We start from the raw sequence: 13,483 nt of genomic DNA on the forward strand, positions 1-13,483 counted from the left end.
GACCTGTACTCGTAGTGGAACTACAGCAGGTATTAATATTATGGTCAGAGTATCAGGGAATGAGAAGCCTGGAGGAGATAATGGGAATGAATTTAGCTTAATCTCTTTACCATTTGGATCAGGAAACTGTGGCCCACAGAGGAGCAGGAACTGGCATGAAATCATCTAGTGAATTGGTAACAATTTGAGAGGGTCTTCTGAGATGCTTCATGAAACCACTCTTTTTGCAGCTTCATTCTGTTTACTTTGTAGATCTAACGTGTCTTAAGCCACATTGTTTCATAGGCTATCTTGTGAACATATTTAAATGCCATTTGCTAGTGCCTGGTTTTATCTGAGCAGCATCTCTCGTATTTGCAAGTCTGTTACTCTGTTAAGTGGCACTGATTACCAGAAAACATCCTAGTATGCTGAAAAATACTTGAAATGATCAACTAATGAGGACACTAAGTATGTTTTCTCATTAGTAATTATGCAGGCTCTGAAGCTAATCCCAGTATCTATACATACTTGTATTGCTAAATTAAAAGCAACTGTGGTGCAGAGAATAGAAACATTTTGAGGAGAGACAAATCAAACGTGACATGTTTTGACTGCACTGATGTACAATGATCTGAGCTCACTTTTGAGGGAGAGAAGTTTGGCCCAAAGGAGAACTGAAGGTCCCAGAGCCAGGAACGCTTCACAGAACTCAGGAGCTCTTTCTGGCCTCTAAAACATTCATTTCCTCTGTGACTTGGAACAAAAGCCCTCCGCCTCCCATTCCCACAAATGGAGAAAACTGCTCACTTACTACCTTAAAGGAACACATGCTAGTACATGAAGATTAAAACATACTGGGCTGGCAACAGATTTCCTCCTTTCTCTATTGACCTGACTTATTGGGGGAAGCTAGCATCTTTAATAAATTGCAGGGCTCAAATCAACTCTCAAACTTGACAGGGCAAATTCTTATTTATAATGTAATAAATTATGGATACACACTAAAACACTGCTAAAGAGTGGGATCAGGCAGCTATAAATGAAGCAGAGACTTTTGTTTTTCATTTTATCCACTTGTAAATGGTTGCCTTTAAAAAAACCCCAATGAATATATATTACTATTATTGTAATTTAAAAATATTTAATGAAGTTTATATGTTCATAAATATAAACTGTCATTAAATAGAAGTGACAGTATGATGAAATAGAAACATATTACTTTGAGTGATGAGATCTGGATTTTGTCCTCTACTCTGTCACTGACATTAGGCAAGCCAGTTAACCCCTTTAAGCCTTAATTTACTCTTCTGAAAACATGGGACTTGGATTAGATGATCCCAAGGTCACTCCAGTTTTATAAATTTGTATATGTAAAACTTTAAGAAGGAAAGTATTATGAAAATTGAATTTCAGTGAATGACATTATTAAGAAAGTTACTCAAACCATAAATAATACCACACAGAGCTGGAGCCTTAAGTGAAATTATGTAAGAATATATGTGATGGTCAGCAAAGGAAACAATTTAAAAAGTGAAATACTACAGAATGGGAGAAAATTTTGCAAACTATCCATCCAACAAGGGATTAATAACCAGAATATATAAGGAATTCAACTTAATAGCAGAAAAAAAATCTATTTAAAAATAGATAAAAAACCTAAATAGACATTTTTCAAAACAAGACATAGAAATAGCCAACAGGTATGTTTAAAAATGCTCAACATCGGCCGGGCGTGGTGGCTCAAGCCTGTAATCCCAGCACTTTGGGGGGCCGAGGCAGGTGGATCACGAGGTCAGGAGATCGAGACCATCCTGGCTAACACGGTGAAACCCCGTCTCTACTAAAAATACAAAAAATTAGCCAGGCGAGGTGGCGGGCGCCTGTGGTCCCAGCTACTCGGGAGGCTGAGGCAGGAGAATGGCGTGAACCCGGGAGGTGGAGCTTGCAGTGAGCCGAGATTGCGTCACTGCACTCCAGCCTGGTGGACAGAGCAAGACTCTGTCTCAAAAAAAAAAAAAAAAAAAAAATGCTCAACATCACAAATCAACAGGAAGATGCAAATCCAAACCACGAGGACATATCATCTCACCCCAGTTAGAATGATTATTATTAAAAAGACAAAAAATAAATGCTGGTGAGAATGTAGAGAAAGGAGAGTGCTCATATACTGCTGATGGGAATGTAAATTAGTATAGCCATTATGGAAAACAGTATGGGGGTTCCCCAAAAAGCTAAAACTAAAACTACCTTAATTACTCCTTGTGTTGATGAACTCATACTTCCACAGCAGCTAGTATGGCCAACACTTCTTATCAGACAAGTGAGTGGGAAGAGGCCCCCCTCCTTCTCTCTCTAGATCTGTCTTTGGGAGAATAGTTCTTTTTGCCATAGGGCAAAAGAGTGACCCAATTTCACCAAATCTTTTCCCTTCTTGCCTACATATTTCCGTTTCCCCCAATCATCCACTACAAGTTCCCAGAAACAGTAAATCCCAGTTTAGAACTGGACTCAATCTGCGAAATACAGTCTGACAGGACAGAGTCCATGCCACCATCATCAACTTGGGTCTGCCCATACTTCTACTACTGCAGCTGAAGGTAATGTGGCATCCTCCCTTCTACCACACACGTTCTTTGTTGGTTCATTTTGAGTGTATATGGAATAAACTCCCCAGATCTTCTTAACATGAACCACTGACAAGCCAAGGCTTTCCCATTTGTTTAAATTCTAAATGCCGAGCTTCAGATTTATTTTTGTTAACTTTCTTTGTGATGGTTTCAGCCCTTCCTGTTCCAACCTGTCGAGATCACTCTGAATGTTGATACTGACATCCATCATATTAGCGATCCCTCCCAGCTTTCTGTCATTTGCAAATGTGATCAGCATGCTCCCATGCTTTCATCCAAGTTTTTGATGAAAACTCACTGTATTTTTAAAAAGTCTTTTAATTTAGTTGATTTGGGTCCAATTTTTGATAATTGTGTAATGCTATCTAAAAGCAAGGGAATCCAAGTTATGAGGTTCAACCTGATTCCAAAATAATGCAATTAAAATAAATATGCTTTGCAAAATTGAGCCAGGCCCCAAAGGTAGTACCAATGTGACCCAGACTCTGGCATGGTCAATCTGCTATTTTGGACAAAGCTAACAATTAAATTGGATAAATGTTTGTTGATGAGGATGATGACTCTAGACTAACAGACTGAATGGTGCAGAGGCAAGCAAACACACTAGATTGATTTTTCAGTGTGGAGACAGTTCCCAGCTGGGACAACTCAAAGTGCTGGGAAAGGTTTGCCATTGAATGACTAATTAGGCCATGTAGACTGATAATTGGATAATTTGGGGCCAAAAAATTACTTTTGAGGCCTAAATTATCTGTACTGACCATCTATTGTGCTTTCAGATGCCCTGGAGCAATGTCAGATTGTGTGCTATAGCCTTAGCCTAGGCAGTGCTAAGAAGCTTCACTAATTCAGATGAACTGCATATGGAGAGGCCAGGGTGCTTCTGGGAGGAGAACTCTTCATTCCTGAATACTTTTCTAGCACCCACTCTCACTGGAACCAGAGAGGCAGTGAAGCTTGGTATTTAGGAGCACAGATTTTAGGTTCAATACACTTGGCTCCTAATATACTTCATTCCTGAATACTTTTCTAGCACCCACTCTCACTGGAACCAGAGAGGCAGTGAAGCTTGGTATTTAGGAGCACAGATTTTAGGTTCAATACACTTGGCTCCTAATATACTTGGCTCCTAATTCTGTCTCTGCTGCATATTAGCTCAGTGACCTTGAGCAAGTCAGCCCTTTAGCCTCTCCCAGTTTAAATTTCCTTATCTGTGAAATAGAGATCATAATACTTATCTTTAGAGTGTTCTGCATGATACCTAATGTGTAGTGTTCATGCTAATTAGGACACTGAACAAATGGCAGAGTAAGAAAGTTTGGCCAAGGAAATAACATACAGGGCACTCTGCTAAAGCTTTGACAAGTATAATTGCAATTAATCTTCACAAACAACCCCAGGAAGTAGATATTACTATTACCCCACAACACCGATGAGAAAACTGAGGCATCAAAAGGTGTAATCAGTTGCTCAAGGTCACTTAGCTAGTAAATGACAGTGTTGGGATTTTCATCTAGGCCCGCATGATTCCAAAGAAGCCTAAACTGTTAACTTAGTTTTATTATTCTGCTTTATTCTCTTACACTATTATTTGAGACTTGATTGTAGTCAAGAGCCACTACTTATAATCAGAATAAGAGTCCTCAACCTTTGATGCTAAGGATCTACCATGCTTCTCATATGACGTTTTGTGATCAGGTGCAGAGAGGAGGCTTTGCAGCCTATAATGAGGGTGGGGAAGAGGGAAAGAGGATCACAGCAGGTACACTAATCATTTTTATCAACACTGCAACCTAAGAGAAGGGCACATAGCAGGGACATACTCACACTGTTTGCCAGCCATTCAGCCAGAAGAAGCTTGAAACACTGATTAGACCTGGGGAGGGCAGTTTGGTAGTAGCCACCAAGACAGATCAACTGACTGGGGGCCTCTGGACTCGTATTTCTTTATCTGAGTGCAAGCTGTGTTTCTTTTTTTTTTTTTTTTTTTTTGAGACGGAGTCTCGCTCTGTCGCCCCGGCTGGAGTGCAGTGGCGCAATCTCGGCTCACTGCAAGCTCCGCCTGCCGGGTTCACGCCATTCTCCTGCCTCAGCCTCTCCGAGTAGCTGGGACTACAGGCGCCCGCCACCAGGCCCGGCTAATTTTTTGTATTTTTAGTAGAGACGGGGTTTCACCGTGGTCTCGATCTCCTGACCTCGTGATCCGCCCGCCTCGGCCTCCCAAAGTGCTGGGATTACAAGCGTGAGCCACCGCGCCCGGCCTGCAAGCTGTGTTTCTAAGTTATTTTTTTTTTCCTTCAAGTAGGAGGGATAATAATTCCTACAATTCATGGTGGTTTAAAGGGTTAAATGAGATAATGTACCACAATGTCTAGCATATAGAAACTGCTCAATAATTGTGATTTTTTTCCTTCCCTTCCCTCTTCATTGAGACCCTGTTTTGCTAGAAGTTTGCTTTTCTAAGTCCTTTAAAGAAATTGCCTTACAGAGCTGTTTATTCATTTGCTCAGAAAATCCTTTCTCATGGTTCTTCTCTGTGTTATCCAAATTTTGAGGAATTTGCAGGGTTCAGACTGATGGGATTTTACTATATCCCATATGAAATAAAAATGTTGATATGTTTTGGTTGACTTAACTATAACAACACCAATCGTAATTTATGGTCTTAAAAACGTTTTCACAAACATCATTCTTGTGTGACTGGTGTTCAGAACACCCCTCTGAGGTTAAATATTGTAGTCATTTCCACTGTAGGCAGGAGAGAGCCAAAAGCAAGAACCAAGTGACACAGGCAGGAAGTAGCAGAGGTGGCGTTCCATCCCAGTCCTCCTGACATCTGATGTCACAGCCAGAGCTCACTTCTCTCTACCAATGGTCTAATCCCTCTGAATAAGCAGCAGGTCAGTCAATGCTGATGCAATTGGATAAACTGCTTAGGAATAACTTGAGGCTCACCCAGATGGTTTGAACACAATATGAAAAAAAACAGTAGTCACTTTGTCTAGATCATGAGATAAATCTACAAATTGTAGTTCGCCTGTGCAGATTTTCATTGGCACAACCACCAGGAATCCTGCAACAATGTATATGACAGGTGCAGCACTGTCAGGGTCATTTGTTAAGGCATTTAGAGATTCAATAAGGCAAAAATTATTTGGTGCAATGGATGCATTGAATTGCTAAATGAAGCGAGAAATATAGAAAAAGTATGAAAACTGTCTAACATGGTGCCAGACACAAAATCTTTCAATAAACTCTTATTACTAGTAGCCATAAATAGAGACCCTGATCATTCATTTGAAAGTAGGAAATCATAAAACTTACTCTGGAATAATCAAGATCTCTGGGTGTTGAGTCTGTTAAAGCTCGGACGAGGGCATTCATCATGCAGATTGGAGGAGAAGGTGGAGAGGGCTGAGAAGGTTCCTGTTGTAATGGGCTCTTTGGTTTGGAAGGCAGACGACCTCTCCTCCCTTTCAGACTATCTGTACGGACAACTGATGCCAAAAGAGACAAATAAAACCATCTTCAAAGATTATGGAATGAATGACCATAAATCGCAAAAAGGGATAAAAACACATTACAGTTGAGCAATCATTAATGAGACTAACCATTTAAAGTGGTAATAAGTTTGGAATAATATTCACACAATGATTTCATGAGAGTTGAAACAAGCAGCATAAAAGCCACCAATATTTACATTTGGTAATGAATTAGCCCTAAAAGTCTCCTTCTTAAATAGAACAAAGATGTATGTATACAAGTCCTCTATTAATTTTGAGAAATTAGAATAAATAGTCCTCAGTTATTTTAAAATGTAGATATATATGATAAAAATAAAATGTTGAAAGGAAAAAGGAACTAGAAAAATTCACCATCCCAATGTAAATATTAACTGTTTTTCAGTGATTTCTGAGAATATGTATAAGCAAACTGGGTAAAAAGCATTATATCCATACCTTCTTTTACCATTCCAACACTGAGACACTTCTGAAATCGACAGTACTGACATCGGTTTCGACGTCTCTTGTCTACTGGGCAGTTTTTATTTGCCAGGCAAACATATTTTGCATTTTTCTGCACTGTTCTCTGAGAAAATATAATACGAGATAGTCAGCTGATAGTTTCTGGAAAGAGGTAGGACCTGACAAGATGTATTTTAATTACAATGTGAAAAGCGACAGTGCAATTCGTATAATTCGATAAATTTAATTTCCTAACACGCTAGCCTGCAGGAAAAACAATTTTATTAGTGTTAGCTGCTGACAATGAAAATCATCTCGGATTGTTCTAAAGCAAGTCTCAGGAGACACTCAACTCTGAATGATAAAATCATATCTGAAATTACCAGGTCAACATATCATACCTTGGAGAATTAGATTATCTCCACTTTTAATATCCCTTTGGGAACAATTTTCTACTTGTTCCACTCCCCTGATTATTGCTGACCTTATTAAAATAAAATCAAAATTATCTGGGATGTACTTTGTTTGCTATCACTATTGTAAGTCAAATATCACAGTAACTGGCTTTGTTAACAGAGATGAAATCATAAAAAGCAAAATCTGGATTTTTCTAATTAAAACATATAGGAAATAATGTTTTAATGCAAAAAAATTAACTTAATCATCCTGTGTAGCTTATTTTATCTTTAAAGACCATATGTGATAAACAGTCCATTCCTGAATTTTCAAAGCAAAATCTTAAAAGTGGTTATTACAAATCATTATTATACACAACGAAGAAAACAAAAAACGCCAAGGGACAAAAAAAAAATGAGACAAAGATATATGACAGCCATATATTTTCAGTGAAAATTCCTATTAATAGGTCATTTCATAAATGTCTATTGACATAGACACAGTAACCATACTGTAAAAAAAATCATAAAACTTAAGGTTGGATAGAAAAATGATGTTGTATTTTTCAGAATCCATATAATTTGGAAATGACACATGGAGAAATAAATATATTTCATCCTCCAAATTTAAATGCTTGCTTTTTAAATTGAAAACATTTGTGCAAATGAATGTATTTTTACCACTTAGGGTGAAACTGTTCAGAAATTACCTGGATCTATACAACTCCAAATAGAGCAGGAAGTTGAAATTTATTTGGGAAGCCTGGGCTGCATTAAAAAAAAAAGAAAATAAATCCAGGTAACTTGGGCTTCATGATCTATTTTGTGTTCAAACATCTAGATTTGCTTTTAACATCTACTTTCAGTCATTCTCAACTCCCATGTTTCAGTTTTACCCTGTTACCTTTTAATTTCATTTTAGGGGACAGTTTCTAGATTGCTTATATAAAACTTAATATAACAAAGCCAACCTATCTCAAGTCTAAGACATGTTTCCCCTGCCATAGTAGGTGATTTTAGTTTAAAATACAAAATTCTGCAACACAGGCATACTTCTGAGGTTCCAGCATTTAAATTCTTAGCAGTCTGTAAGGGTAGGAAACGTGTGTTTCCTGAATAAAGCTTTCATTGAGCATGAGTAATTTCTAACACTCTATTTCTTGCCATCATCCTCAAGGCTATATGCCAATTTGAGTGCTGATGGCATTTTGCTTCAGGTATACATTTTCCTAATAACCTGAAGCCTTCCCTACATTTGTGTGTGTGCACAGTTTAAGGACAGGGAGAGATCATTATGGTTCAGTCACCGAATTCCTATCATTAACTGCACATCATGTCACATTTTTAAAGAACTCAATTTAGTGGTAGAAAGCCACTGGGCAAAACCTGCTCCGGTTCCCTTAATTAACAGTTCTGTGGGGTGGTTCTCCCCCATCTTGCCCCCACCCTTTCAAGTATAGATTTGTTTTCAAGGGATTGCTGCAGAAAAGGGAAGCTGTTGGGGAACACTTAATCGACATTTCTAGACTCAGAATGTATTACCACTCTGGTATTTTGGTCAACTCTCAATTATTTAGAGATAATTATATTTGTAGATTATTCATAATTCTTGTTTTTTTCTTTTCCCCCTTTCTGCTGCCAGTTTCACTGTCCTTCAGCATTTTCCACTGAAATCCTGTAAAAACCAAATCTGCTAAAGGAATGCAGTTATTTGAAAGTAGCTCTGATAAAGCTTGAGTAGTTAAAACAAAAAATGGCTAAACTCAGTGGCTAAAACATAAAATAAAATGACCAAGATTCTGCATTTAAAATATCATAATCCCAAACATCTGTAGGGCACTTAACATATTGCAGTCTTTCCCCAAACATTTTCTCATTTCTCTGCAGAATTCAGGTAGTGATATTTACAATCTGAAGATCAAAAATAATTGTTGCTTGTTGCTATGTATATTCCTCCACAAATGTGCATTTTTACAAAACTTTATAGCTTTTGTTTAATAATGAACTATTTGTACAGCACTTTAAAGATTATAAAGCACTTTCATATATATTTTTATCTCATTGAATACACAGCTCTTCTCTGAGTTTTACTCATTGATAGGCAAACAGGCCTAGAATGAAGTGTCATGCCCAACATGATACAACTGGAAGGTGGAAGATCAAGGTCTTCTATTTGAGTCTTCTCTCTCCAATTCTGGTGTACTCCCAGATATATCTTATTGGCCTCCCAAATCCAAGTTACCCAATCAGCATCCTGCTTCCTCTTTCTCTCTACCCTGTCCAGCAGTAGAGGATAAGGAATAATTTCTGTGGGTTTGTAAATGACTGAAATAATGGCCAGTGTGGTGAGGAGTGAGAAGGATGGCACAGAAGTAAGTGTCTGATAAAGTCTGGGAGTCAATAGCAAAAGGTAGCACAGCAAAAGAGCAAGGTCTTTTCCCTAAGTGGCAGAAATAACACTGAACTCAGGAGTCAGGAGAAATCAGTTGGAAACATCTCATGGGCAGCTAAATCACTGCTTACAGCCTGCATAAGGCTTCACAGCTCCAGGCCTCAGTTTCCTCGTGGGTAAAATACGGAGGAGGCTGATGGCCCTCCCACTGTAAAATTTCTCCGTTAGGCCTATGAGGGAATGAATTATGTCTACACCTGGCACCGCATGTGGTACAGAGGTAGGGAAAGGGTCCTAGAGGACACAAGACTCCAAGTTCTATCTTCTATGGAAAGAGCTGCCTCTTTCCATAGAAGAAGACAGTTGTCCCTGTCTCCCAGAGCTGCAGAGCTGTGAAAAGGGAGTGGACTTTGGGGTCATGCAAACATGGGTTGGCATCCTGCCCCCATCTCCCTTCTCTGAAGGTGTGTCCTGAGGCAGCTGATTAACTTCTTCAAACCTCAACATCCTCATCTACAAAACAAGGAAAATTAATATCTACCTTTAAAACACTGTTACTAAAAATAGCTAATGACTGGCCAGAATTCAATCTTAGATGTGTCTGACTCTACAGCCCCAGCTCTTACTGTAAGGATTAAATGAGACACAAATGTCCAGGGCTTGGTACGCACACACTATCCCCTCAGACACCCTGGAGAGACAGACAAAGCAATGAGGTTTTTGCATTTTTGAAGTCACAGGTCCTTTTAAGACTCTGCTGAAAGCTCTCCAGAAAAATGTTCATAGGGCAGCGTCAGGCCAGGAGGTTCACGGACCCCCGGAGTCCGTCTGGGGTGGCCTGCTGCACATGGACCTCAGTAGAAAGCCCCTGAGAAAATGGATGTGAAGGTGCTAGGAAGGGCTGTAGGAAAGCATGATGTGCCAATTACAGCCCTCAAACAGGGAAGAACAAGGATGCTCCTACACTCACAAGCTCCCTTCAGCGAGGGGGCTGGGTGCGGAGGGGAGGGGGCGGCGTGCACTCACCTTGAAAAAGCCCTTGCAGCCCTCGCAGGTTCGCACGCCGTAGTGCTGGCAGGCGGCGTTGTCCCCGCACACGGCACACGTGCCCTCGCCGGACGACGAGCTCCTGTTGGGCGGCGACGGCAGGCTGGGACTCTCGCCCAGCAGGCTGGACGCGGTAGGGGAGGGCGTGAGGCCGAGAGGCGGGAAGGCCAGCGGGGCCGCCCTCTTGGCCAGCGGCAGCCCGTACGGGTGGCCCTCAAGCGCGGCAGCCTGGCTGCCCGCGGCGGCTGCAGCTCCCAGCGGCAGGCTGAGCGCGGCAGCGGCCGTTGGGTCGTAGCCGAGGTGGTGGCCGCCGGCCGGGCTGGGCGCAGGGGGATGCGGCGGCGAGGGCTTGAAGTGGAAGAGAGGGAAGCGCGCGCCGGCCACCGTGGGGACCGCCTTCATCGGCGGGTCCAGCAGCGGGCCGGGCGCGATGCAGCCGGGCGCCGAGGGCAGTGCGTCGTCCCATAACGCCCCTGCCTGCGGGGGGAAGGCCGGCGTGGTGGGGGTGGACGGTGGGGACTGCTTGAAGTACATGGAGGTGCTGGGCAGCACCTCGTCCTCCGGGCTGGAGGCGGGAGGAATGGATGGCTGCTGATGCTGCTGCTGGTGATGATGGTGGTGGTGGTGGTGGTGGTGGTGATGGTGGTGGTAGCTGGGCGCCCGCCCCTCCTCCACTTTGATCAAGGGCCGCTGCATTTGGTACACGCAGGAGGGCTTGAGTTCGTAGTTGCTCGAGTAGCCCTCCACGAAGGTACTGATGCTGGGCAGGGACGTGGTGGCCGTAGCCGTGATCTCAGTGCTGCCGAGGTCCATGGTCAGCTTGGTGTAGTCGGGGTTCATGATCTCCGTGGTGTATTCCGAGCTGTATGTCTGCGCGGCATAACTGGAACCTGGAGGCGAAGGGCTATATTGGGCTTGGACGCAGGGCATATCTGCAGGGACAGAGAAAAGGGTCTCTCAGAAGCAAGTTAACACTTGTTTTCTAGCCAACAGGTAGCATTGGGTTCACTGTTCTCTAATCTGGGAAACAGAGAGGAAGTGTCATCCTCTCCTCCTTCTGGTAGCATAGACACAAAGCCCCACACTTATTTTCTTCATCCCTAGTAAGGAAGCTGAATTCCTGACAAAGGGGTGCCAAAACCTGGCCTCTTGTGGACCTCTGTACCTATCTTCTCTCCCTTGCCCTGTCCTCCACTAGATTTGGGAAACTTGAAGTCTTTCCTCATAAGCTCAGAGATGTTTTTAAAAAGAGGCTTTGAATCCTATAAACTAATTGGAGTGGCTCCTTAGCTATAATCTAGGGGCACAAAGACAAAGCCAGTGGTTTATTTGGGGGGAAAGAGGCCATTGGTCCCCCAAGGCATACACATTGATTTGTAAACCTGAGTTAGTCAAGAAAAACTACACTGTGAGAGATTTAGTGGCCAAGGGAGAGAGTTGACATTCTAACATTTTATGAGTGCCAACTGAGGCTGCCCACACACGCTGTGGTTGCTTTCTCCCACCCCCTCCCCACTCCTCCAATAGGGCTAGCAGCCTGCACAAACTGGACCCCTGTTGATAACTTCAGTCAGCTAGGTGGGGACATAGGCCCAGGAAATTGACTCGGGGGAGTTTGTACCATCTGCAAAGAAAAAGATCAGCAGCTGCAACAAAACACCCACCTATATATATATACATATACATAAACACACACACACACATATATATATCCCAATTCTAACTAATAAAACATATCAGTGGCTGTTTTGTGATAACAGTTTATAACTATCATAATAGGCAAGTTAGTATAGGTATTTCCTTATGACACTAGAATTAGTACCCATGAAAAACAGCAGTTTCTCAATAGACTTGATTTCTCTGCCAGTTTGACTATGTTGCCCCCCAAGTGGCTGGTATCCAGGGTGCTTACTATTGTTCATAGAGGCTGAACTGAGTGAGAAGGCTCTGAGAATTATTGGATGTAGTGGATGATTTATCTAATCATTTTCCTTTCTTTATGGCTAAATATAAATGGTAAAAAAAAACGGCGGTTTCTGGTGGTTGGTTTTTCTGAGCCAAAGGAAAACCAGGTGCTTAACGCCTCTTTGGAGTCTCTGGTGTAAAAGGTGTGACTAATAGAGAAGTGAATACTTCACATTTCCTTTGACATCTTTCTCTTACCCACATTTCCAAATCTGATTGAGTCATGCATGTATGGGATGAAATCTTGACTTGAAAAAAGGTGATGAGGGCCTGTTGGAAGAAGCAGTGATGAGGAGAGGCCAGTTCAAGCCTTTCTTTAACAAGCAGGGCCTTAAAAATACACTCACTAATTTGAAGTCCAGTTACTTATCTTGCTGTCCAGTTGTTGGGATGAAATGAAAAGCTAATCATTTAAAAGAAAGAACACTGGCTGATCTTTCATCTATTCTCCTTCTCCCTTCAGCATCTCTAGGATTTCTCCATTAGTCTTTTCTGTCATTCTTTCTGGCCAATCCCTTTCTATTGCTCTTACTTGTGTCTTTCTGAGGTTTCTAGCTAGAAGATGAGCTTACTGGGATTGTATTCTATTTATCTGCATTATCTGTGGTGCCCACACAGGCTTGGCACCTAGTATTCCTTTAACAAATTTGTAAGGAGGTGGTACAAACCAAACGTGCAATCTGTTCTTTTGCCAAACTCAAATTTACTCTTTGGTTTTCAGCTCAAATGCTTTTCTCCTTCCCTCCGAGCTTCAATCATCCAAACTTCTGCACCCAAATGATTTGGGTTTTATATAAATGAAAATGCTCAGTATTGCTCTAAGTGATTCCATAACTCTTACATGTGTACACTGGCTATAAAAGAAGAGCAAAAATCAAATTAAAAATGTATAAAATACCCTAATCTATTGGTGTGTTTGTATTTCTCTTAGGGAAATTAATTTTGAGCAATGCAAGCTTAATTTAATTTGGCTGCTCCACTCAGTAGCAACAGGGTGTGGTATACAGAGGAGCTTCCTGTGAGGAAGCCACCTGTGTTGTGAAATTCGCCACCAGCAGTCACTGTCCTGGCACTGGGCAGGTCGACCACGCTGCCCGCCGAGTGTGTGGT

The 13,483-nt window shown here is 41.7% G+C and overlaps 2 protein-coding genes across 5 annotated transcripts in view; one reads left to right on the forward strand and one right to left on the reverse strand.

The window, feature by feature from the left end:
• LOC134736184 (uncharacterized) overlaps positions 1–13,483 on the forward strand; it is a 386,711-nt gene that overhangs the window by 67,446 nt on the left and 305,782 nt on the right. The window lies entirely within an intron of this gene.
• The window catches only part of NR4A3 (nuclear receptor subfamily 4 group A member 3), a 43,996-nt gene that overhangs the window by 26,497 nt on the left and 4,016 nt on the right, over positions 1–13,483 (reverse strand). For 2 of the 3 annotated variants that reach the window (XM_055271678.2, XM_055271676.2), the window contains 4 exons: positions 12,572–12,643; positions 10,388–11,340; positions 6,569–6,698; positions 5,934–6,106 (listed from right to left, as the gene is read on the reverse strand). In XM_055271678.2, the coding sequence (XP_055127653.1) occupies positions 5,934–6,106; positions 6,569–6,698; positions 10,388–11,340; positions 12,572–12,602 (1,287 nt within the window). In that variant the 5' untranslated portion in view covers positions 12,603–12,643. The remainder of the gene's footprint in view (positions 1–5,933; positions 6,107–6,568; positions 6,699–10,387; positions 11,341–12,571; positions 12,644–13,483) is intronic. The other variant, XM_055271677.2, reaches the window with a different exon arrangement.

This window comes from Symphalangus syndactylus, chromosome 3, assembly GCF_028878055.3.
Source record: "Symphalangus syndactylus isolate Jambi chromosome 3, NHGRI_mSymSyn1-v2.1_pri, whole genome shotgun sequence".
Lineage (NCBI taxonomy): Eukaryota > Metazoa > Chordata > Mammalia > Primates > Hylobatidae > Symphalangus > Symphalangus syndactylus.